This window comes from Alternaria hordeiaustralica (genome assembly GCF_023758085.1).
Source record: "Alternaria hordeiaustralica strain BMP 2776 chromosome Unknown scaffold_19, whole genome shotgun sequence".
NCBI lineage: Eukaryota > Fungi > Ascomycota > Dothideomycetes > Pleosporales > Pleosporaceae > Alternaria > Alternaria hordeiaustralica.
In genome coordinates this window covers 71,480-97,427 of record NW_026056791.1, presented here as the reverse complement: position 1 = coordinate 97,427, position 25,948 = coordinate 71,480, and the positions used below count along the sequence as shown (strand labels likewise).

Below are 25,948 nucleotides of genomic sequence, written 5' to 3'. Positions count from 1 at the left end.
AATCCAAAAAGCATTCCAACCCAGACTCTACAACCATCACCAACAACACCAGCCCTTCAGCACCTCATCATCCAAAATGTCAACAGAACCCCCACCAAAAAAAGACTGGTCCGCAACCCAATACCTCAAATTCAACAACGAGCGCCTCCGCGCCGTCTACGACCTCGTCTCTCAAATCCAACCCAACATCACCAACAAACCCAACCCGCGTATCTACGACCTCGGCTGCGGACCCGGAAATAGTACAAAAGTCCTCCTCGATGCGTTTCCCTCTGCGCGCATCACAGGCATGGACAGCAGCCCCGACATGTTGAAAAAGGCCAATGCGGAGTTTGACGGAAAGGACAGTGTAGATTTCACACGAGGGGATCTAGCGACGTTCAAAGCAGATGGAGACGTAGATGTATTGTTCAGCAACGCGGTATTCCACTGGCTCCGGTCTTCCGAACGCATTCCCACGCTCGCGCGCCTCTTCTCCTCGCTGAAAAGCGGGAGCGTAATAGCGATCCAGGTCCCGGATAACTACCACGAGCCGTCGCACCGGATGATGCGTGAGACAGCCCTCCAATCTGGAAAGCCTTGGTCGGACTCCTTCGCGGATACGCAGATTGGCGATTTGAAGGATACGTCAAGGCCGGATTTGGATCCTATTGAGGAGCCGAGTGCGTTTTATAATGCGTTGGTGGGACAGGCGAGTTTGGTTAATGTGTGGAGGACTAAGTATATGCATGTGCTCAAGGATGCGGGCGCGATTGTGGAGTGGGTCAAGGGAACGGGGTTGCAGCCTTATTTGAATAGGATTGAGGGGGAGGAGGCGAAGAAGGCGTTTTTGGAGGAGTATGAGAGGGGGCTGAGGGGTGAGTATCCGGAGTTGGTGGATGGGAAGGTGCTTTTGGGATACCCTAGGTTGTTTGTTGTTGCTGTGAAGAAGTAGAGTGGTTGAAGTGTATGAGTTAATGCAGAAAATTATACTATACTATCTCTGACTATGCACATGCTGATCTCATGAAGCTACTAAGACATGCCCGTATAGCTTCCTTTCCTGTCGCTCGCGATCCGGTACATAGCTCATCGGTGAAGAGTGTGTAGTGGATATGACCATATATAGCGAGCTTCTCATTCTTGACATATAGTCGCACACAGGCCGTGTAGTTCTCACGTTGGCTCCTTTCAGAGGTCGTGCTTCGTGCATAGCCGACATATCCGCAAGTCACACCCTTGACAACCATTGACCCAGCGGTCCTGGAATCCGCAGTGATCACACTCGGTATTCTCACCCTGACTCACGTAGTATCGGTCGAACACATGAACGTGATTCTGTCTGTTCCTTCTCCGGTTACGCCGTGGTTGGGCTCGAGGTAGATCGGCCTGCACGTTCGGTTGTGGAGCGGCATTAGGTGCAGGTGGGTTTGCGAACGGAAGAAGCGCCTCTTCGTTGAGAATGTTCGCAATTCTTTGAGCAGCATTGACGGCGGGTACTGGTGCAGCAAAGAGTCCTGCGATGGGCCGTGCAGCGTTGGCAGGGTTGACGACATTTGGAGCGGCGTTGTTGGCGGGTATCGGTTCAGGAGTGATATTCCGCTCGTCCCAAGTCGGGCATTTACATGTACGCCACTTCTTAAGACAAAGGTAGCAGAACTGATGTTGGCAGCGGCACCTTCGAAGTCAGTTGAATGTAGTGACCGTGTGGGGGGTATACGTACTTGATATGGTAACAGCCAGCCTCGAGCTCTATCATCTCTTTGCACTTTGGGCAAGTCTTCCAGCGCTTGGCTTTTGCAACTTCCATGAGCTTCTTGACGTCTTGGTCCTCAAGACAGAGACCAGTATGCTGCTTCTTCTTGCATGTGACACACGTCTTCTGGGTACACTTCATGCAGGCGGCTATGCCTGCTGCGATGTTGCAGGGTCTGACCCATTTGGCGCACATGAAGTTGCTGCAATACGTTCGGTTTGGCGTCTCCAGTTCTTCTCGTTTGGCCACATATCGAGCGAAGAGCGCGGGCGGTAGAAAAGGGATACAGGCAAAGACCGGTAGGACCTGATTACAACATCGCGGTGGAAATTGCGAGGAATCTGTGATACAAGCTTCAAAAAGGCCCATGACGCAGTCGCGGCAATATGCATGAGCCTCAGCATCGCTGGGACCTTTGCATGAAAGTTGGATCGTGTCTCGGATGGGGTGCATGTCGAAGCATGAAGAGCATGTCCGAGACACCACAAGATTAGGTTCAGCTCCAGTCGGGGCATGATCTTGCTTACAGACCGTCTCAGACGATGGCACATGCGTGGCATCTGCAACTGGAGCAGCGTCGACCTGAGGGTCCAGCTTGGTACGCTTGGTTCGTCCGTCATCTTCCTCCCTGAGCGTTGCTGGATCAACGCGAGCAGTCCGCTTCTTGAGTGTAGAGTTGTGCGTGTACGGCGTGATAGAGTTTCTGTCCTCGTCATCCACATCGTCAACACGCGCACGCTTGAAGTTGCTGGATGCTGAAGTTGGCCTCGCATCGTCCTCAGCAGGACGCTTCTTATTGTGGAGAAGCTCGACTCTGGAGGGAGCGATTTGAGTACCGCTGAGATCGAACCGGAGGTTGTTGCTGGCAAGCGTTCGGTGGTCGATGGGTTCCTGCCTCTGTGCTGCTGCATTGTTGTGCACGCCGTTGTCGACTGACACCACCGGACGCTGAGGTACCGGCTGGCCAGCAAGTGTGCAAGCCATATCATGGTCACCTTGACTATGTCAGTCTTGATCCGAGTACGATGGGTAAGGTGCTTGCACTCACGTTCAGCTTGCTGCTCCTCATTCAAGAGCTTCCGAAACGACTCTCGGCCAGCATTCTCTTTCCTGATCATGTTGTGCGCGAAGACACGACCGTGTACCTCTTGCCATTTCCTCGTAAGCTCATCGCGGAGCGCGGCGAAAGCGACTCGCTCGCTGTTGACGGCACCATCGTTGCTAGTGTTGGGCAAAGCCTTCAGGATGGCGTGTACGTCGTCCAGTTGAAGCTTCAACACGATCCGAGTAGTCTCGGGATCCATCGTGCGGATAGCGCGTGATGCGAGTAGATGCTACGGCTGATGCAGGTAGCCGTAGCTGCGGTATGAAGGTTTCTGGAAGACAGACGCAGCTGCGAAGTGATGTTCTCTAGCAGTGAGCGATGAATGCCATGTCAGAGCGAGGAAAGTGAAGTGAAAGGAGAGATCTTTCGGTGAAGTGAGGTTTCGCTGCAGGTGAGATGAGTCTTGCAAAGGTGGTTGTCAACAAGTGGGGACCGCCAAGCTAGTGAAGGTGATGAGGAAGCCGCGTCCCTCGCACCGTAAACAACGAGAAAAAAGACAACGTAGAGAGTGGGAGAATGATCAGATACCTACACCGGATTCTAAAGCCATCTACCAACAGTAGGCAACGTAAGTCTCTGAAGACTACATCGCGCGACTTCGTACATTATCTCCACCTTCGGCTCGACTTCTACTGCAGCAGCCTATGCAGCTTCCACGCAGCTCGGCCATGCAAGTCCACCCATCCCCCAAATCCGTAGTACTCTTCACACTCTCAAACACCACCTCTACAAAGCACTCCGCACTCGCACGCGCATATTCGCGCCCACCAGTAAACAATGCCAAGATCGTATATGGCACAAATGTGATTACCCAGAAAACGCCCATACCAATGCTGCAGCAAAAAAATGTTGTTCCTTCCAGTGACGCATCGCGCAAAGCGCAGGATGCCCTACAATGCAATCAAACAGGTTTCGTCAAACTTATGCCAAGCCGATGCGTGAGAAGATGGACTGGGCCAGTCTAGATGTCATAACGTAGACTCTGGCCAGGGGTATAGAATAGAATTCGCCGCTCATTGAATGCTTTTCGCTCAAGCCATGCATAGATGGTCGCATGCAATCAACGCCTTGTACTCCGGGTAGGGTTCCAAAAAGAGAGTCGTCGTGTCTCATCCAGCGCCCGCGGTGCCAATCTGTGTATGTTTTTGGAAGCCGGGCGAGCGGTAGCTGTGCCGATGAGGTGATGCAGTGCGGTGGCCGTCGGAAGAAGCTTGGGGATTCTGGGCGAATGCAGGGTTGGGTGTATTTCGGTCGTACCCTGGTGTGGGGCTGTGCTGATTGCTGCCCATAGGTTGAGCACCCCCGCCGGGGATCTGGCGAACGGACGCTTCGCCAGCTTGAGCCGAGGGGTTGTTGTCCGCTGTCGTAACTTGAGGCGAATTGCGCTGGTCTTTCCTGGAAGCTGTGCCGGTTTGGTCTCTGGGTGATGGCGTAGGAGCTGACAGAGGGTTCTTCCCCCGCTGCTCCCATTGGCGCATGATTTCCTTCGCGCTCATGTCCGACACTTCATCGCTGAGTAGTTCCATGATCTCGGGAGGTACCTGTTGACGTTAGTATGAAAGTGGATTGGTAGTATGGCGGAGCAACATACCTCCGAGAACTCATCGTTGTTTTCGATGAGATCAAACACGACCTTGACCGCGCCTTGATCCACGCTCTTGACTTCTTTGTCGTTGCTCTCTCGCAGAATGTTGGGAGCCATAACGGTGGCGATATTCCAGGTGTCCATCTTGTTGCCTGTTTCTTCGTCCACCGTGTGGAACGATGAAACCCAGTTGAGGAAGCAGAACAGGACTTCCATTGTGTCGCGGTGGGCCTTGGGCAGCAGGCAAAGCACGAGATGCAAGACTTTCTTTCTTTGTGCCTCATCCTCAATATCTGTTGCTGTTAGTCAAGCACGACGGGTAGAATAAAGCGACTTACCATTAGCCACCATGAACAGCCTATATAGCTTCAATGTCAATACCGGCTCAGGCATCAACCTGAGGAAGCGCTTTAGGAGATTGGCGAGTATGACCGGGTTCTTAGTATTCAGGTCGACCTTCTGAACACCATGGGCGTCAATCTCTTCCTCAAGTTCGCGTAGAGCTTTGAGGTTGCCGTTCTTCCTGAACACACCCTCGATGGACATGTCCATACTTCTCATCGCGGTGATACAATCCTGAAGCAGAGCTGGAACTTTGAGCGCGCCCGGTCCAACACCTTCCGTGCACTCATCACCATACTTTTCCACGAGGTACTCAAGCGACTGTCGGAAAGTTGCTTTGTCGGAAACTGGCTTCTCGACTCCTGTAACGCCCTTCTTCGGCTTGCTTTTGTCGGCCTTGAACGCTTTGCCGAACCCGATCTTGCCCCAGAAGTTGTTTTTCTTCGACTCGATGAGATCGAGCAGATCGCCCTGGTTGTACTGATTGTCGTCGAGCAAGAGGCCAAGCTGGAGTACTGCAAGGCCCTTCAGTTTGAAGTATTCAAGTGGCGACAGCTCCGAAAAGTAGGTTCGTGAACGACCCTCGGTCATCTGTTGTAGATCCTGGGCGCCAGAGAAGTCGCGACGATGGCCATTCTGCAGCTTCGGTTGATCTTCTCGTCCCAGTAGTGCGCTTCCACCAGCGCGGAATGCATTTGGACGTTGCTCTCGTTGCTGCTCCAACGCAGCCATGCGAGCAATGTCGTCTAAAGCGAGAGAGTTCACAGCGAGTGTTACAGCGTCGGCGTCGCCCCCTAGCTCGCGTTCCTGAACGATCTGCATTCCTCCTCGCATTTGTCCTTCTCCTTCGAGACCCTCTGGACCATCAATGATTCGTGATGCGCGCGCACGTTTCATCGTGTTGGATAGGTGCTTGTCAAGTCGTGTCGATCGTAAACGCTTGATATCAGACATGGATTGCTCGTAGGCGGCGTTGTTGCTGTTTTGACTGTCTGTTGCTGATGTCCCTCCATACGACTTTGACCGCGTGTCTGGTCGCAAATGCGGCGGGTCATCCCCAAGGCGATGTCCCTGTGTGGAATCATAGCCTGCCAGGTTGGGATCATCTACAAGTCATTAGTGGGACGAATGTAATCTCGGAAGCGGCTCCAGAAATCTGAGTCGGAGTGTCAAGATGAGTGGTGACGAGGTGATCTGTTACGGAGAGTTATTCTTACCTGAAGTGTGTGGCAATGCGCCACTGGATCGTAGGGTCGCCATGAGACGCGCATGCGCCACGTTTAGTAGGTGCACATATTGGCGCAGCTTGGTGACCTGCTCGAAACCGTTCTCAGCGTCTGGCTGCGCTGCTGCACATGCCGGACAGAAGATACTTCGCTTCGATTTACTCCAATAAGCGCTCTGAGGGCTATGGCGCAAGTCGGCATTGCACCCCCGGCAGACCATGCAGCTGTAATTGTACGACATGTTGTTCAGGTGTAAACACTTATCTTCGACCTGGGCATCGCATATTGGACATGCGTCGGCCCATCTTGGGACAAGCCGCGCGGACTCAGCCGCCTGGTCTCTTTGGGCCTCGTCCTCCAACCGCGCATCGAGTGAGTTTACTTGGGTAAGGAAGTTGGTCAAACCGGTGGAGCTCCGGGTCTCGCGCTCTAATTTTAGAGAACCCTGCAGACATATGCGAATGAGGAGCTTCAGGTAGTGGGCTAAGCCAGTAACCAGGGACAGCAATTCTTGGGTCACGCCCAGTCGTCGCACGCCAGTACCCTGGGACTGGGTAAGAAGCGCGAAGAAGGCTACCACTTTCTTACAAAGTAGCTTTGATTCGCGCGAGTAGGTCAATCCCTTGGGTGTCCTGACGATCAATTGCGCATCGAGCGCGTCGGCGGCCGCGAAAAGCAGTTCGACGTGCACAATGAACTTTTTCGCTGCCATGACACCGTCGACGTAAGCCCCATTACTGACGTGCAGGAGCATGTCGGAGATGCAGGTCGCGGACTTTTCCTCGAAAGCCGATAAGGTCTTCCAGATCCAGTTGACCTTGGCTTCGATCTCTTCCTCCTGTTGGCGGACGCTCTCGCGCACCTCATCTGTCGCGTCGCCATCAGCATCCTGTAATCGCTCGATGACAGGTTGGCCTGTCGAATGAAGCCTGACATTCCAGTACTTGTGGATCATGTAGCATTCCGGATGCCAATGCTGATTCTGTCCATTTCGGAAGATCTCGACGAACTGCTTCAAAATCGATGTCTGACAGCCGTTACACCGCTGGGCGAATTTGGTGGAGTAGTGGTAGTGACAGTAGACGCTGCCCTCGTGCTCGTAGTAGCTGTCCGAGGCGCCGAAAACGGTAGGACACACGGAACAGGTAAAGTGCTCAATGTGGTATTTCCGGTCTAGCGCTGTGATGTAGGAGCCGCGCAAGGCTTGCCCGCACTCGAAGCAGAGCAGATCGAGACGTCGGAAATAGTCGGTTTCGCAGAGGGGGTACTGGCCGGGTGGCTTGTCGGGTACGGGGAAAAACTTGGAGGCAACGATTTTACCGCAGTCCTAGAAGGCAGGTCAGCACTGTGATCAGACATGCTATGTAGAGAATTATGGCGCTCGAGACAATTGGAGCAGTCCATCCAGAACAGCGATGCGCGCGATCCTGTCGCTGAAGAGCAACGGACGTGCGAACGCCCAACTCCTCCAATCCAGAAAACAACATGGGTGTCTTACGTGACAAGTAAAGCATTCCAAATGGTAGGTGTCGCCCAAGGCTCGCACAAATTGACCAGTCAGGCCTTCCCCACACTTTCCACATATCTTCCCGCTTCGCTTGGGTTTGGCGACGGGCTGGTTCTGGTCCCCCGGGTCGGTCGACGATCGCGGGGGGTAGTTGGTGCGGTCGTAGGGCGCAAGACTGGTTGACGAGGATGCGGCCTCGTCGGTGGCGCGTCTGGAGAGGCCATTGTTGCGCGGGTCGTAGTTGTACTGTGACTGGGCGCCCTGATGGTCCATCGGAGGCGGTCCCTCCGCCGGTGTTCCCATGTCCAGTTACGCCAGCTTCGACAATCCTCCACTTCGATGCAGGGTCCGGAGCGGGTGCGTGGCGTAGCCGAGGTGGGAGGGGCGCGCGACAGGGAGGCGAGAGGTGGCAGGGACGGGTTTGTCAGAGGACGTTTGTCGGATGAGCTGCGGCGTTGGTAGGAGGTGCCGCGGACGAGGGGTGTCGAGTCGCGGTGGATCTACCCGGGGAGGTGGCCAAGGGTAGAAGGGCGGCGATGCGTTGGCGAGCGCGCTCTGTCTAGCAATGCGCGGCGTCTGGCAGGGCGGGCTGGGGTGGGTGTAAGGGATGCTATGTACAATGGGCGCAAAAGCAACTCGGACGGCATGCGGTCGCCGCGGAGGAGCAGGCGTGTGGTGAATTAGGCCCGGCGTGCTATGGGGGGCATAGGACGAGGACCCTGAGCGGTGGATGAAACGCGGTCAGGGCGGGCAAGGCAAGTAGCAAGAGGGAGCAGCACCGGACATGCAACTCGCAAAAGCGCAATCAGAGGTCGCTTGGCGGAAAATTCGCAGGAGGCGGCTTGGGGTGTGAGGCTGGTGGTTGTTCCTGTGTCACTGCGGCTGTGGTCAATGTTCGAGGAGTGGACTGCATGGTGCAGACGGCGCTAGCCGCTTTGGTGCACGCTGATTGCGATGTACAGGCAGATGGCCGGCAGCAGCATCGGCGCCTTGGGACCCCTTGAGCTTATTTTAGCCCTCTAAGAGAGCCGGCATTAGTATGTATGCCATTATGCACTTGTTCTGCGCTGCCGGTGCGCATGCGGCTAGCTGGTGGGTTGTGAAGACGTTACACAAGATATTATACGTCCAGCGCACACACGAGATATTTCCCTCAGCATCCTCGGTACATGGCAGGCTATTCCTGGAGCATAACGCACTGCAGGCCGTCTGCAGGCCGACGAAAGTCAGCGCGCCGGGCGGGGAAGGCTGTTCGTTTCAAGGTTCATGGGTGTCGCTAGCGCTTTCGAAGAGTCTTGGCATTTGAGATCTCGACAGTCGCGACTTCCATGAGGTGAGGCTGCTGTTCGCGTTTGGAAGGCACGTCCGTCGTCACTGCCATTCTACAAGTCTCACTCGCTCTCACCCGCCCTCACTCTAGCTCCGCCGCTTTTACTAGCAGGACCGAGCTCGCGCACCGCCCGAAGAACCTACGCATATCCAACAAAGACCATCACAACTCACCGACCGCGTCTTTACCGTTGCCTACCGTCCTTACCAGCCTACCACAAACCCTTACATCCCCTCGCCATGGAAGGAGAGGGAGAACACGCGCCGCCCCAGAGGCAGGAGCCACCCGTGTTCAAGGCCCCGAGGCTAGTTTCGCGCCCGAAGCCCCCGGTGCAGCAAGAGGAGGAGATGGGCTCTGAAATCAAGCTGGGCGACTTTGAAGACGTCCACGCCCTCTCCGTCTCCGAAGCGCGCGCCGTTGTCACAGCCGTCCACGAGGCCCGGAAGAAGAAGGACCCCGAGAACAACCCTCTACGCGACAGGATATACAACGACAGCATGTGAGTCGCCTCGAGAAGACGCGACACATGGCAAGCGTCAAGGAAAGAGCCAGGACTGACTGCTACAGAACCATCACACAGTTCCTCGACTACCTAGACAACTTCGCCCGCTACAAGGAGGAAGACAGCCTGCACTCGATCGCTGCCCTGTTCGATGCCCACCCCGAGATCTCTGTTGTCGAGAAGGCGCTGCTGGGTAATACAACTATCGGAAGAGCATGGACATGGTGCTGACAAGCATGCCAGGAACGCTTACCCCGGACACCGCAGAAGAGGCCACCACCCTCATTCCCTCGCTGAACATGGACGAGGACGAGCTCCAGTTAATCCTGGACGAGCTGAACAAAATGCGTGAGTTGGAAAAGTTGAACAAGATGGTCACGGGCCCATAAAGCTGACTTCTCGGACAGAGGATCGGCTTCGATAGTACACCCGTGGATTTCTGCACCGTTGCATGCACCTTTTGGATGACGCCACGAGAGAACTGGATAACCTGTCGAAAGCGGCCCGTCAACGCATCAGGATTGCTCCATGTTCGCCCCCAGGCTGTTCTTGAACCGTTTCAATCCATTTAGCCATGTATAACAACCCAGTTTTCTCAGGAGAGCATCAGTATTTCCAAGGTTGATTTGAGATTACATCCCCCCATGCTTCGACAGCGACAGCACAAGGTTGGTAATAAGGGCAAGTATGAGGGGACGTGACTTGGCATTTTGAGCCTCACCGGGGACGAAGAGCAATCGTTTGCGACACTTATCCCGGCATTGTTTTGCTGCTTGGGGCTTCTCATCAATACATTCAACTTTCATTCGATCCAGAATGACAAGATGCGCCACTCTTTCACTTTGTACATTGTGACGTCGAAACATCATCCTTCCACGCCTCAAGTTGACCTGCTAACAACGATACCAAGCGGGATCACAGGTATCACGGCCTGGTACGTCTTTCCAAGTACTACCAAACATTGTGTATCACCCCTCATCGGCGTTGAGTTACACCATACTGCGAAGCTGCACTGTGAACAGCCTACTACATTAACATTTGCTTCTTTTGTCTAGTCTTTCATACCGTCCACAACATTTGATTCGGATTTCCAGCACCCACAACGACAACTCCAAAACTTTTCTACTCCACCATGAAAACAGTCCACTTATCTACAGCCGCTTGTAAATGCAGCGCCATGCGCGCATCCAGGCGCAGACTGCAAAGACTTCATGCATTGAGTCTAGCCTACCCCCGCCACCAAACTGTCCCATCCCTTACAGCCGACTGGACAATAGACAGCATTACTACAGGATGTCATACACGTGGATGTCCTTACGCAGCTTCTGACCCTGTCATAAAGTATAGCCTGGCATCAAGCGTCCTTGCAATCGGCATTATCGCCGCCATTGAACCGGCAACCGGCGTCGGTATAGCTGCGGTTCTCGCGTTCATCATTCTCATCGTGGGATAAGACTGTTCTCTCTACGGCTGCAAGGTTGGAGTTGTACGTGCTGGTGTTGTAGACAATGTCGAGAGGACACAATGAGTATGTAAACTCAATGTATTATGATGATATCCTAGGTGTACATTGCTCTTTAACTTTGACTACTATCGTAAGCGTTGACTCTTTGTAGTTCCATATAGCCTCATCAGCCTAGATCTCCTTGGCTACCATGGTTGAGCATGGAGACGACCATTCCGATGAACAGCCCTGGCAAACCACTGTTATCAACCTACCAACCCACTAATCTACACACCCAAAGTATCCCGCGAAGGCTTGAAGCTCGAGTGCGAAGCCCGGAAGATCGACCTAGATCTTTTTGTTCATTCCCCATCTCATGACTTTCACTCCTTGTGAAGTGGAAACCACTGTGACCTCGAAGTACGCGGTCGTTCATGCACAGCGCAAACTCACTGCTGCATGCAAGCAACAAGCAGGAACCAGCACCTCGATACTTGCCACTAACGCTCCCCTCAATCTATATAACGACTCGGTCTCTGAGCCTCACCAAGTGTTCACCCCATTTGCTCTCCTCAACCACTAAACCACCAAACGACTTTCATCCATCAACCATCATACCATCCAAACCTCAATCCATATTCCACCCACAATGCCAGGCTTCACATCCTTCTACCTCAAAGGCCGCATGGCCAACGCCACCGCACCCCAAACCGACTTCGCCTACGACTCCGAACCCGATTTCGAAACTCTAGCATCAAAGAAACATCATCTCCAGCTACAGAAACGACTTGCCCGCCAAGTAACAAGCATCTACGGCACCGTCATGACACGCTCTGACGCCAACCAAACTTTGACGCTGCTAAAAGCCGTGAAGTCGCATATCGACGCACAAGTGGAGGTATTCCACGACTTGGGGTTGATGTCGCTGATCGAGCGGGGAAAGGCTATCGAGCTGTTTGTAAAGAAGAGCCAGAGCATTTATCAAGATGGGTCGCGCGCGGTGCAGAAGTTTAGGTCGGCGCAGGGGCCTGTTGGGGATGTTGCGGAGGGGCTTGGGCTGTTGGGCAAATACAAAGGGGCTAAGAACGGGGAGTTGGAGATGTGGGATGTGGAATGCATTGTGGTGATTTATCAGAGGAGGATTTTGAAGCCGTTGAAGGAGGTGGTTAAGGAGGTTGAGAAGGTGGTTGGGAGGGAGGAGGGGTGGACGGACCCGCAGTAGTTGAGCAGCTCTCAGGCTGAAACAAACGCGTTTTGTATCCTTGGATGGCAGTATGGGTGAAGCGTTGGTGTAACTTGGAAGCGGCGTCTCTGGTAGTTTTGGCTAAAACTGCAATTCTCGCTGTGCGGGAACCAACTGTGCTTTTGAAGCAAGCTTTCTCACTAAATGGAACATCTGGTCCATGTATCATCAGCGAACTACTATGTATTGCGCAAACCTTGTGCCTGCTTGCTGGGACAAATCGAGGACCGCGGACTCAACCAATGATGACGCGGGTGTGGGGCACACGGCGAATCCGGTTAGCGGCATGGGGAGAACCGCTGCGCCAGCATCTGCGCAGCGGTCGTGCAACCTTCAACATCACATCACATCACATCACATCGTGCCGCTCGCTACGCCTTCACCAACTGATGTCTACGCCGTATCTCGGTCCCCGGAAGCTGCGTCGGCCTGGAACATCCTTCCCGATCGCAGAGCCGCGCCGTACCGGCTTACCCATCCCACGATGTCCTATTGGTACGGCGCCACAACGTCCTCATCTGGAAGACTGCTCGGGTCTTTACAATGCCGTCTCCGATTGACTGATCGGCTTGATGAAGGGTCTACCATACAAATTCCTCGGATAGGATTGTGACGAGCCTGTCGCTCAGTGCTGCTGATGTCAGAAGCCACCATACTGTTGGTGGAGTCGACTTCAGCAATCACGGTCCATTACAAGAGCAAGGGGATGCGCCACTTATCTCGTCGACACGTTGACTTTTACGCCTGGAATCTTAAGAGGCGTAACTTGGTGTAGTGAGTAGGTTCAGAACAGGACGATGCGAACTCCCAGCCTGTGGGATTGCTCCACTGCCCTGCACAGTAGCGGTTTTCATCTCGCTATGCGACGGATGCGATTGTGATTGTGAAACGATTTGCAGCAAGCGACGTTGTTGATGTGCTGGAGCGGCGTAGGAGCGCGAATGCCACCGCAGTATTGGTCTCAGCCCCGGTGTCGGTCAAGAAACATATTGCTGTGTACACACATGTTTGACTACAGGCCCTTTAATTCAGCCTAGGATGGTTAGATCTTAGGAGCCTACAGGATAAAGTGCCAGAGGACGCACCACGTGCCTGTAAGCTTTTTGATCCGCTCCTACTAATAGAGGTCGCGATAGTCTATAAGAGCGTTATACCTGTAGAGCTCTGTTTTAAGAAACTCCTATTAAGCTTTACTAGCGACGCTGTATAATCTAATAGCTTTGCTGCTAGATCTAGCGCTAAGTCGTACTATCTGTGCGGCATACAGTGCCACTGATGTCGATGCACCGTAGATGAGAACGTTGGTTGTATCAGGTCCATCTGCTTGGTTGTACATGGCTCTCCAGTTTGGGTGCTCTTGAAAGACTTGGTCGCGATCGTAAGCAAACGGAGCTCGCAGGCCCAGGCGGTACCATATCGCTTGTGCGGCCGTGAGAGCTACGAGGCTCACACCAGCAGCCTCCTACACGGTGACTGGCTTGGGTATTCTCCAGACTAGATCCCACGGTGCGACAACAAGTTCTGCGAATGCACCTGGCTGGTCGTTGACGCTGCAAGCACCTTGCAAAAATCCTCCGACCTCATCGCCGACGCAAAGGTTCGCCTCCACGGGTACATCGCAACCTGCTTCGACTACGACTCCAGCGAAGTCGCTTCCAAAGGTGCGCCCGGAGCTGCCCGGTGGATGCGCAACGTATAGTGGGTTAATAGGGTTGAGCGCTATGGCTCTTACCCAGATAAGCAACTCGGTTGGTGAAGGTACCGGCTGCGGTATATTGCGGATATACACAGTTCGAGCTTCGGCTGCGAGCACGAGGGCTTTCATCCTTTTTGGCGCTGGCTCGTTTGAGTATGGGTAGGCTATACGAAATCGAGGCAGGTTGCGAGACTGGATTTCCTCGCGTGTCTCTGGGGTGATGCCTGCTGCGACGACCTCGATCAAGGCCTTTTGTAGGAACAAAGATGTGAGCATGTAATGCTGAAGGGCGCATATTGCTAATATCGTGCAGGATAAGCGATGTTCAACTGGGAGCAACCTATCATAGGCAACACCATGCGATAGTACCCTTAAGTCGAACGCCAGTCATGGTTCCGGGTTTGAAGACGACGTTGACGCCGCGAGTTTGACGTGCGAGGCCTGTGGCTACTTGAATACATCCACGCTGCAGCATGAACCACCGTTACCGAATATCTCTCCCCCAATGTACACAACCAAAGTTCCCTCGCGAAAAGACCCCTCGGGCTCGAGCGCGAAAGACAGAGAAGACCACGCTGCAGCATGTTGCAGCACCGAAACCAGTAAGTAGGAATTGAAGATTAGTAGGCTCGGCCCGTTGGCGGCACGAAACATCCGATGCGCCTCCACTCTATGTGAAGATGTGGTGTGGCTTTGCGCACCCACAACCCCTGTCTAGTCCGTTTCAAGACCATCCAGACCGCAAATTTCCTGAGACTGCGTAATTGGTGGTACGTGTGTGTGTGTGGATCAACTCGTCCTTCTCATGTAAATGGAAAAACACATTACCGTGATGGAAGGGGTTGGTGTTGTATAAGATACTCGACCGCTGTGGCTAAGCAAACCCGCTTCACGCACCATACCTCACAACACCACACGCTCGTTACCCAGCATCTACATCAGCATGATGTTCACCAACTACTCCATTGCAGCAGCCTTCATGCTAGCCACAGCCGTCACCGCAACCCTCGACCCCGCAACCTCTAACACAAACGGCAGCTACCCGTCAGCCCCATCCTGCTCCCGTAAGCTTCTACGCCTCCCCACCCTTACCTTCCTATAAATTAACTCCCTCATAGCCATCAAAACAAGCAAAGCCATCCAAGCCGCAGAATGCAGCCACAACACCCGCACGTCCGGCCAGACCTTTGCTGTCTTCACCCAAGACCACCAGTACGACGGTAACCATGGGTACCCGTACGGCACATGTGAAGCGTATAACTGCGCGCCGGGAAGTGCGATGAAGAAGAAAGAGGGGACTTGGACGTTCTTTTGGGCGAAGGCGGGGGTTGAGGGAGAGGAGGAGGGAGATGGCGCGGGGTGTATCAAGAGTCCGAAGGATGGGAGTTGTGGGTGTGAGAACTCGGATGGTACGTTCGTGTACAAGGGGACGAACTGCAAGTAGGCACATCAAGGATTCTTGAGCGTCGGGCTGGTGAAGGCGTTCTTTTTATTCGTTCGAGTGTACATATTTGCGACGAGCCTCATCAGAATGGATTTCGTGAACTTTGGTAGGAAATGCGAGCTTGGAAAGAACGTCTGGTGACCTTACCGTACTCGTGTTATGTTACAAGTAGTTGCTTCTCCGCAGGAGCAAGCACATGCACTCTTTCCGATATATTTTTGATCTTCTCGTCCGCATCGCGCAGTCGCTTCCGCTTTCACAGACTCTGAACGTGATCAAACTAGCCCAGGAAGACTGTCGAAGACACATTAATAGGTTGTAGCGTGGTTCTGAGTCTCGTCGCTCCCCATGAGGTTCTCTTCAGTAATCTTTTTGCCCATTCCAAGATCTGCACCTCAACAAGAAAACGCCATGATGCTGGAGAGGTTGATGTTTAGAAGGGCGGAAGAATCGAAGGACATGATCCTCTCCGCAAAAGCTTTTGGTTTCAAAATCTGAAGCTGTGATGAAGAAAGAGGGAAGTACGGTCATGAACGCACGACTTATATACGTGCGTGTGAACGCTTTGACAGTCCAGGCGACATACATAACTACACAGCCAGTTTCGAGCGCGAACAACTTAATATAACGAACCACAACACTTTGGTCTCATACGCATTGTCTGTTCATATTTTTGACACTGAGCTCTTAGTAACATTCGAGCGTGGTAAAAAGTAAACATCGACGTTCTGTAACAAATCCCGGTCTATCAAGGCTTTTGACAGCAAAGCCGAGTCATGTACGCAGACGATGTGGTTTTTCAGTAGTAATTTGAAGCGCCACCAATCGAGGCTTACGGCTGAGCTACCGGGAGGACATGCTGTGTTAAGGTCAAACTTTGAACGAAGCAAGAAGCCATACAGCTCTTGCCTGTTTGTCTTTGGGTGGACTTCAAGCGGACAACATGACTGTCTTTTTCTTTGATTTTGGTGTCAAACAATGGAGAAGATGTGGAAGAGCGAGAGCATCGCGAAGAAGTTTATGTAGTGACCTCTCAGCGCAGGTGCCTATCATATCGTTCTTCTCCGAGTCCCAGTACCCGAACATGCATATTGCATACATAGTTTTGTGACATTTTTGCGCTTAGCATCAGAACAGATCATGTGGGGCATGTCGTCAAGTTTGAAGTAAATACTCTCAAAGTCGTGAAGATTCCACATGACAGGTGCAAAGACAATGTTATTGTAAGATCCGGAGGTCTTCTTCCCAACATTGCGAGTCCCTTAGACGTTTTGTACTGGACGTGGGAAAGCCATCGGGTGGTAATATTCATATTTTTGTGCCGTCCACAAAGACACAACAGCGCAGCCGAAACATCCAGAGAGGCGTTCAGTTTTTATGATGCCAGAGGAGACAGCAGACATGTAATCGTCATCGGACCATTTTGACGAAACAAATGTAGTTTTGGAGAGTAGTGGAGAGCAAAGATCCTGCTGTGCAGGACATGGCTTTTATAGGCGGAAGCATCAGGTGCTCTGGGTACTTCAGCGCCGGCTGAACAATATACGACGATGGTCGTGGGATTTTGGAAGCTGCACATGTGTATAGGGTCTCCGCGTTTTGAGATTTCGTTCAGAACAGCCGTAGTCGCATGTTGCGATCAGATGCATCTTTTGACAGCCCGTCCGCCGGCGATATCATCGAAAGCTTGGAACGAGTTTTGGAAGAATGCCGACCGGAAAGAGCGGAAGGCTGGACATGGGTCGAGGGGGTAGTAATTTTGAGAAGCGCAGACCGAGCAGCGGACATGGTAACCCACTCCCCGATTTTTTGGTAATGAGAATGTGGAAAGTGATTTGTAGAAAGGAAAGGGAAGTGAGAACGTAGGAGATCTTATATAGACACTTCCAGGAGGTGTGCACGTACGCCGGTGCGCTAGACCAACTCTCCAAAAAACCATCGATGTGAACTCATGTTAATTCTGTGAAACGCGAAGAAGATCAGCAGCGGTCTGCCATGCATCGATGTAGATTACCAAACCCAAGGACTATCCCGCGCATGTAAAGCCTAGTTTACCCCCGCTCCTAGGTCCAGCATACCGTAGCACCACTCTCTAGTCGTGCACTGAGATCGAGAACAGTCCCCCATCATCACACCTCTGGTATCTTCCCCCTCATCCCCGGCGGCAACAGCGCATCCGCCTTCCTTGCAGCGTCCACCTCCTCGGCAGTCGGTTCCTGCGGTACATCGACGATAACGCTGGGGTCTTTCGAGCGGGAGGCCAGCATCGCGGCGCGTTTCTGTATCATGTCAGCTTAATACATGTTACCCTCCCCGCCCGCAATCAACCAACTCTGATGCGTATCTATGCCCCAGGCTGAGTGATTCAGCGAAGGAGATCAACATACCGCCCTAACCCCCCTCCCCGCCCCCATCACGTCACCCAGAAACTCCGCATCAATCCCCTCCGCATCATCCGGGCTCCGCATCGAGCCCCTCACGCCCCCCAACCCATCTCCCATACCGCCTACCCCATCTCCCGTTGTACTCATACGCCTCCTCAGCTCCTCAGGCGTTATCGCTCCGCCGTCGAGTTCAACCGGCGCATCGTTTATCGCAGGTGTATTCGTGTCGATCAACGGAGTTTTGCTGGAGACTGCTGGGCTGGTCTTATGCGGGAAGGTAGAGGTGCGGGAGACGGGGGAGATGAGATCGGAAGTGGGAGGAGAGGAGGTTGAGGTGGGAGGGGGAGGAGAGATGGTGGGTGGTGGGTTTGTCATTGTGTGTATGGCGGAGGGAGTTGCGATGGCGGTAGCTCAGATATGAAGAGGTCTTGGTAAAGGGTTGTTGGTAGTAGTAATGTGATGCGTACTTCTCAGCCTCGTCGCGTCGCTCTCACGGCTGGATGTCGGAAAGGTAAGGTGCGTGACGAGCAGAGGTCGCAGACGTACGTAGGCGGCACAGCTGCCTCGTGTGCAACCCAAGCCTCAGGTAGCCCGCCTTTCGCAGCCTCACGGCCAAACAAAAGCCCGCGAGCGCGTAAGCAAGTCGTGACTGCGATGACGTTTGACAGCCCACGCGCCGGCAATTCAGGGTCCAGCGGTTCAAGTGGGGCAGCGACGCGGCAGCTGGCCGGGGTCGATGTCTTGGTATGGACCTTGATCGTCGCCGTGCTATATCGGGATACGAAGTGGGCGAGTATGCCACAAGGCATGTCAAGAAGATTAAGTTGGCAAAAGAAGATGAGAAAATCTGGGTATATGTGGGGATTTGAAACGAGCGCAAAGGCTGAGCTGAGTTCATTCATGTTTTCCATCGCAGCGCGGGGCACATAGCTTGCTGCGCCTCCTTCCTCCCGCCCTTTTGTACACACATCCAATAGCTGACGGGTATCTAGCAACACCACCAAGCTTCGGCCCCCGAAAGTACAAGTCATGCAAATACATACGGCGCTCAAGCTACATAATCATAGGCTCATTACCCGCTCGCAAACAACGTAAGAGCGCGAAGTACTAGTTAGACTGCTTCGGCATCAGGAATCCCATGGTGTACGCTTCACCAGAGTTCGATTTTGTGGAATCAGCCTTGTTGCTGTCAGCCATCAATAAAATGCAATGAATCATGATCATCAGCACTTACGCCCATGTAGACATCCTGCCCGAACATGTTTGCTCGGTTGCCTTGGATAGGTTGCTGGTTCGGTGTCTGTCCTGTGGCTGGCATCCCGCTTTGCTCTGTTTGCATAGGCATGCTACCAAGATCCATGGGGAAGAAGTTGTTGGTCGCTTCCATGCCAGGATTAGGACCTTGGATGTACGAGTCCCATGCGTCCTAGTCATGTTAGCCGAGTGATAATCGCGGGATTGTGATGACGACGAACCCAGTTGATGTTGTCTGTCGGCGGGAGATCTAGATTCTGGAATAAATTCGCTCCGAACAGGTTTGAGAACGGACTTGGTGCATTCTCTGGCCCTGATGGTCCGCTTGTCGGCTGGTTGTATTGTGGTGTCAAGCCCGTCGACGGCTGAGGCATAGGGTCGTTTAGTAGATTGGCCATACCGGCAGGGTATCGCTGATCGAACATGTTGGCATTGGGCGTCATGCCGCCTGTGCTGAGTAGACCCAGTGTCATCGCTGCCGAATGTTCAGGTGCTACATTGGCGTCTTCCATTGGTGCCATTGTCGGGTATGCGGATGTAGCTGCTTGGAAGCCATTGGGCGTCTGTTTGGCTACCCGGTTCTTCTTCAGTTGATCCAGCATGACACTGAGCGTGGTGTGCGCTTTGTACGCTTCCATGGAGTGATCTTTCAGACCATCCCAGATGCCCACCGCTATCTCTATAGCTTCGAGCATCTCCTCGCAGCGATCTGAACTCCACACGAGTGTGTCTCCTGACGGTGGAGATCGAGATGGCGCTTCCCTAGCAGTGTGGTAGAGATCAGAAGAGATGATCATCGCTGCAAGAAGGAAGTCGACAGTGGTCAGCGATGAGATGAACCATTTGACGTTGCGCAACCGACCGCCGGCCTGGCACTCGCGGTGCAAGGTCGCTTGGTGCTTGAGGAGCATCATCGAGGCTTCAATAACCGCTTTCCTGGAGTAGGCAAAACGTGATTGCACTCTCGCATAAGACAAGTACTTTCGATGCAGTACGCATATGATCTTGAGGAAGAGGAGATCCAATGTGAAGCGTTGCATGATCAGGGTAGAAGGGTCGCGCGCCGCTTCATCCATCCCTCGCATCTTGAGATGCGGCGAGATGTTGTCGTGTAGCTCTCGAGCTTCCGCGTCTAGCTTCATGACCTCTTCATACGAAGAGCATGTCAGAGTATCGGTGCACTCGACCGCTTCTCCGAGCTTGTAAATCAATCTTGTCCGATTGATGAGAAAGAGTGTAGGTGTAGCTTCGGTTTCCGGCCTCGAAGGAGGCAGTATCTTCATGTCTTTGTGCAGTTCATCGTCGTATATATTCCGCGGTATCTCAGTGTTGGTATCCCGCGGTCGGACGATGGGCGGCAACCCAGCCTGTGCGGAGAATAGCAGATCAAATGAGCGGACCGCAGCCCAGACACGTCTTCGCATCTCCGCCTGGAAAACGGGTATGCCAGCATATGGCGCCGCATCCCGATGCAAACCCATGCGCATCGCTAGCCGCACAATGATACCCGTGCTTATCAAGATGCCAACTTCTGCATCTCTACTACGAGCATACTCTGCATGAACGTGCAAGATCAAAGTCTCCATCATTCCTGTGATGGGCTGCGTAATATCTGACATGATCAAACATTGCGCCGTCAAGTCTCCATATTCTCTTGACATCTCCCAAGACTTGTTGTGGTATTCCGGAGGCTCATCGCCAGCTCGTGTGTACGACTGTAACGCGATACACATCATCGCAAACACAGTGCCTAGCCAGATGACAGGCGTCTCTTCTGGTTGTGCCCAGTGCCTGTCGTATTCCTCCTGAAACGAGGGCCCGTGTATGATGTGAATGCCGGGATCGTATGTATTGAAGAAGCGCGAGACGAGGAGGTCGGCTGTGGGCTTTGGTGGAAAGCGCGAGAGGACCTCGGCTTTGGAGGTTGGTTTCTGTCCGCCCATCAGGAATGATGTGCCCGGCGGTCGATCTTCGACGTGAGTTGCCTTGAATCGCTTAAGCTGATCCTCGTACTGCTTCTTGTGCTCGGCGAAGTAGTTCTTGACTTCCGACAATTCGCCCAAGATTGCGTACCAGTGTGCTTCTGATGCGAATATGGTGTGGTTATTGTGCACCTTCATTACTCCAATTGATTTTGTAACGGTCTCCATCTCGCTTTCATCGTTCACGTCCTCCTCGGGTATCGACTCGGGAGCGCTGGTGCTCATGCTCGTGATCATTTGGCTTGGGTCGAATTGCTGGTCCGGGCCAGCATTGGCCATGCTGTTCGCGATAGCTGCTTGAGCAGCGGCAGGCCCTGCGCTCTGCGCGCCATTGGTCATCAGCGAGAGAACCAGCCCCTCGAGACGGTCAATGCGATTCTGCATATCATCGGGCGTCGTGGCGGAGCCGGTGCTGGCTGAGCTCTTCTTGCGGTTGCCTGGAGCAGCGTACGTACATGATGCCGTATCTCCGCGTTTGGTGCAATTGTCGCAGGGATGACCTCGATTGCATTTCAGCCTACGATGGTCAGCATGTGGCGATGATTGCTTCGTTGTCGAGATGTGTGCCTACTTTCGATGCCTGCATGCTCCACATGATAAGGGAACTCGATTCCGTTTACGTACAACTCTAAATTGCGGATCTGGCGGCGACTGTCCTGCGCTCGACGAAGTCGTTGAAGGCGGAGTGGGCGGCATGGTCGCGATCGCGTCGTCCGCAGGTGTGATATGGGACGACGGAGAATGCGGACTTAAGCGCTAAAGTCCGTTCGAGATATATGATGGAATCTCACGCCTTGGTGGTCGCCTAAGCTGCGAAACTAGGGTGTTGACTGGTCCAGACTCGTGTCGTGCAGAGATTGGTGGTCGCTAGTATGCGCTTTGCAGAGGAGAGTGTAGCGAAAGGTCGTAAGGTGTGCGATTCTGCGATTGCGGCCCGGTGCGGTCTTAAATCTTCCGGAGCTGAGCTATCTCCATGCGCCAAGTGCTATGACTCTGAGGCGTGGACTTGAAATGGCGATACTGCCCTGGTGTTGACTTGTATGCGACTTGCTTCCGCCCTTCCCACCAGTGAATGTCGTCCAATACGGCACACTTTTCGCTCTTCTTTTCCCGATACTGCCTCTTGTATTGCGCAGACGTACGTTTCAATCGATGCGTAGGGAATTCGTCGTTGGGTGGTTCGTCTAGATTCGGCTTACGCAGCGCTTCTTATGAGGGGGAGGTGCAGCTCATGCAATGGGCAGTCGACCTCGCGGTGAGAGGAATGTGGTCTAGCGGTGAATCGAAGGCTTGTTGACACCTGCTAGCCTCTATCAGCAGCTGCACATTTACAGAACCATGCGCCGATTTGTACTTACTCTCAAACAGGCTTGCACGCACCGCCAGCTTTCCGTCCAACGCGCCCGACTCACGATAGCGACCTTTGATAGCGCAAGCTCCTCAATTAGGCCTTTGGTGATATGCGCTAGCTTTGGCGACTCGAAATCCACAAGATAAGAAGGTCGCAAGAGGGTGTTGTGGTGTTGCAGTCAAAGGCTGGTACGGCCATGGGCAGAATTAGGCGGCCTTTAACTCCGACCACCCTCATCCGTCGCTGCCAAGATGTCCTGCGACATGCGACTCTTCATCATGTCGCCATCACGCATATCCATGTGACTGACAGCACAGATTCGGTCAGCTCCTTCAGTGGCGAGTTCATCTCCACCACTACCACTATCCTGCCTCTGTATGGGCCCTCATCGCACACTGCTCTTTCCACATGTCAAGATTGCCCGTGGTCGCGCTTGCCCCAGGCGGGGTCGAACTAGCCCACGCTCAAGCCACCTGCTCGCTGGCGGCAACTCAGGCCCGCTACTTCGCACAGCGACAAGCTTTTGACAAGTCTGGGGCCTGCTCACAGTTCTCTGTATCACACATCACTGTGCATATGGTAATTTGATGCGAAGAACTTTCCGAACGAAACTTTGTTCGAAGAGAAACAGAACTATCTGACGAAATACACCATCTAGGTCCGAACGCAAATATCGATTTCTTCGCGATCACCTTATACGGAAAAAACCGAACAGGTCTGCAGGCAACATTAAGCTAAAACCTTGCAAAGTAGGTGACCTAACGTTAAAGTAGGCTCCAGGCTGTTCAGTTTTTTCCTAGGTTGGCGCGCAATCATCAATATCATCAAATTCGCCATATCGTCTGATCCATCAGGCTCCGTTATTTGGCCCCGCGCTATTGCCATCGCCGTTCGCAGACGCTTGAGGCTCCGCAGTCGCCGTCCAAGGCACCATCTTCTCTGCCTTCGCGTCCCATTTATGCACGCCTCCCGTGCCAACGTTATACTGGTAGTAGTTCTCAGTACCGCCCTTGATCATCGCCTTCCTGAAAGTGATATTGATCCTCCCCTTGCCTGCCTCAGGGCCGGCACGCTTTGGAATACTATGTAGCCAGTTCGCCTGCGTCTTGCCACGCATCAAGACCATATCTCCCGAGCCGAGAGGCAGCTTGATGCCCTTTGGCTCCTCCACCACAACGCCTGCCTTGGGTGTGATAGGCTTGTGCTTCATCAAGAAGTCGCGCTTTGCACCGAGACTGAACGATGCGATTGCCGGATTAGGACCGAGGAACCTCTCATCGTCGGAGTGGTACGATATGCTGTCCTTGCCATCGGCGTAGTAATTAACGAGGCAAAAGTTGAAGGTCTCGCCAGTGGTGCCCTCTGTCACTTTCTTCAGTTCCTCCAAACACCGTGGGATAGGACGAGGTGCGCACTTGTAGCGGCTCTTCTCAACCGGCTTTCCAGCCTTTGCATCTACGATGCTGCCTTCAGCTGCAAAGCGCGATGTATCATCAACACCAAATACTGTCGTAAACCGCGGCGTGTTGATCTGTGTTTGCGCTCCCCCACGGGTGATGTTGTACTGCACGCGGTAGAAGGGAAGTTCCCGTCGAAGGAACTCGAAAAGCCCTGGCGCAATACCGGAAGGTACGTATGGCTGATAGTATACAAGATCCAGATCCAGCTGGTCGTTCATGAGCTTGCCCTCCTCTGCAGGTGCGAATCCCAACTGCTCCGTGAACGGGGCAGGCAGATGTGGGATGGCGAAGGGGTAAGACGCATGGCTTGACTTTTGAAGACTTGCTTCATATCTGGGCTTCTTGGGCTCAGGGCGCTTGAAGAACGAGTCAATGGCACCTCGCTTCAGCGACATGGTCCTTGAAGCTGTGTTGGTCCACACCTGTCCAAGCCTTCCGCCAACTATCACGGGCTGGACGACCTTCACTGTCACTATCTGGAAGCAGAACTGCTCAGTTTGCCGACCACTGGCGCCTTCTGATGGGGAAGGGGGAAGTATTAGGCTCGAAACGAAGTAGCCTATGATAGAATTGCTGACAGGTTGTTGTTCCACCTTTCTGGGCCTGGTCTCAATGAAAGTCTTGCAGAGCCGACGAAAGATGGGATGCTGGGACGCTCTATTGTTGAATCCTTCACAGGTGCGAGCCAGGTGTGTGTTGTAGGCGACAAAAACTTTTCAAAGACCCGTTGCACCGTCTGAGGCTGGCACGCCTTGTCTTGGAGAATAAACCGGAGGCGTGTTTGCGTCCCTAGCTCCAAGACCCGATTTAAGTACAAATGAAGCCAAGCGTTGGGTCAATTCGGCAAGGCCGAGGCGCACAGCGTGAAGTGCGTGATGCGCGCGGAGCCTGTGAATTCGTTGGGCTCTCTCCGAAACTTGAGAGTGAGGAATGGAGCGACGCGACAGTTGTAGGCGACGATTGTGAACTTCTTGGGCTCTTGCCGAAACTTGAGAACGAGGAACAGAGCGACAGGGTATGCCTGCGGGAGAATTGAGGGATGCAGAACGTGTAGTGACCATTGTCGCGACGCGTCTTTGCACTGATACTATTCTGAACGTCGATGACGTATGTGATTGGTCTGCACAGACGTCGACGTGATTGGCTGACGGCTGGTAGCGGGCCTTAACACCTGGGCAGGTGCGCGATCCTGTCAACCTCGAAAAGACCGCCCCACATCATCCCTTTTCATCGAATCTTGCGCACGCGTACAGAACCAACAGTCGCACCTACAAATGACGTGCATATTTTGCCTTTGCTCGCTCCTGACAGCATCTGCGAGCGCGCGCAATGCGACACGCGTTGTAGCCCACGCGCGAGACCCGCTGTGCCGGCGCACCGCGCGGACGGTCCTCTCACTCCTCAGCCATTGAAAAGCAGCTGCGCAATCATATCAGCACGTTCGAGTGTTTATCGGATAATCGCATGAGGTACGGTTACGTCGTCAGGAATTTCGAGGGTATCCTGATGTGGCACCGAAGAGGTCGCTTGCTCACAGATTAGGATCGTTTTCGATGGTCTCGGATACAAACCAGAACAGGAGAAAGGCGACTATCCACATCTTGCTTCTCGATCTCCACCATCTGGGCACTTCCTAGATGGCGCGGGCCTATGTAACATCGCGCGCTCCTGCAACATGTGTCATGAAGCTTCTCAATGGATAAAGACTTTCCTACTTCACGATCGAACCGGAAAGTGTGAGTCACATCACGCCATCAATCACAGAACAGGAAACAGATTGCGAAGAATCTCATTTTGCATACGCCATATCCGATACTTCAACATTCTGTCTGTACCGCAAGACGATGTACGCCTCTAGGTCCTGTCGGTGTAAGGTGCAGCTTGTAAGAGAGCGAGCTCCTCCGCAAGACCAAACCTACTCGAGACACCACAACCCGTGAACTGTTCATCCATTCATCTACTATTTCCGAATGATCGATACCGGCTTTGGTCGTTTATTTCCTATCCTTCTTCCTTCCTTTACCTGGATTGAAGAAGGCTTCTTCTTCTTTACTCTTCTCGATCGCTTTCTGATTTTCCCTTGCTTCCCTTTCCGCCTTATCTTCACGCCCCCAATTGAACTCGCATGATCGGCAGCCAGCCTGATTCTTCATATGAGCTTTTTTGAAGCAGCCCTGACGACACGGCATTTGGTGTTTTTTGCAGTAGAAGAACGCAAGCCCCGGCGGGCCGTGTTTACCGTTATCGCAGCCACCAGGACTCCATTCGCCGACCCAGCCATTTGCACCAGGACAGTGATGTATAGTTCCCTTAGTGTTCTTTGTACAGGGCCGACCTGTGTCTCCGACTCTGGGCATT

General features: G+C 53.2%; 7 protein-coding genes across 7 annotated transcripts; 3 read left to right on the top strand and 4 right to left on the bottom strand.

The window, feature by feature from the left end:
• Positions 1-76: 76 nt before the first annotated feature.
• Positions 77-934, top strand: J4E84_007943 (uncharacterized protein; the record flags this gene model as incomplete). Its single annotated transcript, XM_049390521.1, has 1 exon — positions 77-934. The coding sequence occupies one exon, from the start codon at positions 77-79 to the stop codon at positions 932-934; it is 858 nt and encodes a 285-aa protein (XP_049241622.1).
• A 684-nt stretch (positions 935-1,618) lies between these two features.
• Positions 1,619-3,039, bottom strand: J4E84_007942 (uncharacterized protein; the record flags this gene model as incomplete). The annotated part of the gene is made up of 3 exons (XM_049390520.1): positions 1,619-1,890; positions 2,263-2,730; positions 2,784-3,039. The coding sequence occupies 3 exons, from the start codon at positions 3,037-3,039 to the stop codon at positions 1,619-1,621; spliced, it is 996 nt and encodes a 331-aa protein (XP_049241621.1).
• Positions 3,040-3,949: 910 nt separating this feature from the next.
• J4E84_007941 (uncharacterized protein) lies at positions 3,950-7,773 on the bottom strand (the record flags this gene model as incomplete). Its single annotated transcript, XM_049390519.1, has 5 exons — positions 3,950-4,381; positions 4,432-4,718; positions 4,764-5,873; positions 5,985-7,320; positions 7,492-7,773. 5 exons carry the CDS (start codon positions 7,771-7,773, stop codon positions 3,950-3,952), a joined length of 3,447 nt encoding a protein of 1,148 aa, XP_049241620.1.
• A 1,296-nt stretch (positions 7,774-9,069) lies between these two features.
• J4E84_007940 (uncharacterized protein) lies at positions 9,070-9,721 on the top strand (the record flags this gene model as incomplete). The annotated part of the gene is made up of 3 exons (XM_049390518.1): positions 9,070-9,329; positions 9,398-9,525; positions 9,576-9,721. 3 exons carry the CDS (start codon positions 9,070-9,072, stop codon positions 9,719-9,721), a joined length of 534 nt encoding a protein of 177 aa, XP_049241619.1.
• A 4,940-nt stretch (positions 9,722-14,661) lies between these two features.
• J4E84_007939 (uncharacterized protein) lies at positions 14,662-15,159 on the top strand (the record flags this gene model as incomplete). Its single annotated transcript, XM_049390517.1, has 2 exons — positions 14,662-14,779; positions 14,834-15,159. 2 exons carry the CDS (start codon positions 14,662-14,664, stop codon positions 15,157-15,159), a joined length of 444 nt encoding a protein of 147 aa, XP_049241618.1.
• Positions 15,160-18,650: 3,491 nt separating this feature from the next.
• Positions 18,651-21,374, bottom strand: J4E84_007938 (uncharacterized protein; the record flags this gene model as incomplete). Its single annotated transcript, XM_049390516.1, has 5 exons — positions 18,651-18,722; positions 18,778-18,969; positions 19,019-21,191; positions 21,235-21,296; positions 21,351-21,374. The coding sequence occupies 5 exons, from the start codon at positions 21,372-21,374 to the stop codon at positions 18,651-18,653; spliced, it is 2,523 nt and encodes an 840-aa protein (XP_049241617.1).
• Positions 21,375-22,980: 1,606 nt separating this feature from the next.
• Positions 22,981-23,985, bottom strand: J4E84_007937 (uncharacterized protein; the record flags this gene model as incomplete). The annotated part of the gene is made up of 1 exon (XM_049390515.1): positions 22,981-23,985. The coding sequence occupies one exon, from the start codon at positions 23,983-23,985 to the stop codon at positions 22,981-22,983; it is 1,005 nt and encodes a 334-aa protein (XP_049241616.1).
• Between the last annotated feature and the right edge of the window lie 1,963 nt (positions 23,986-25,948).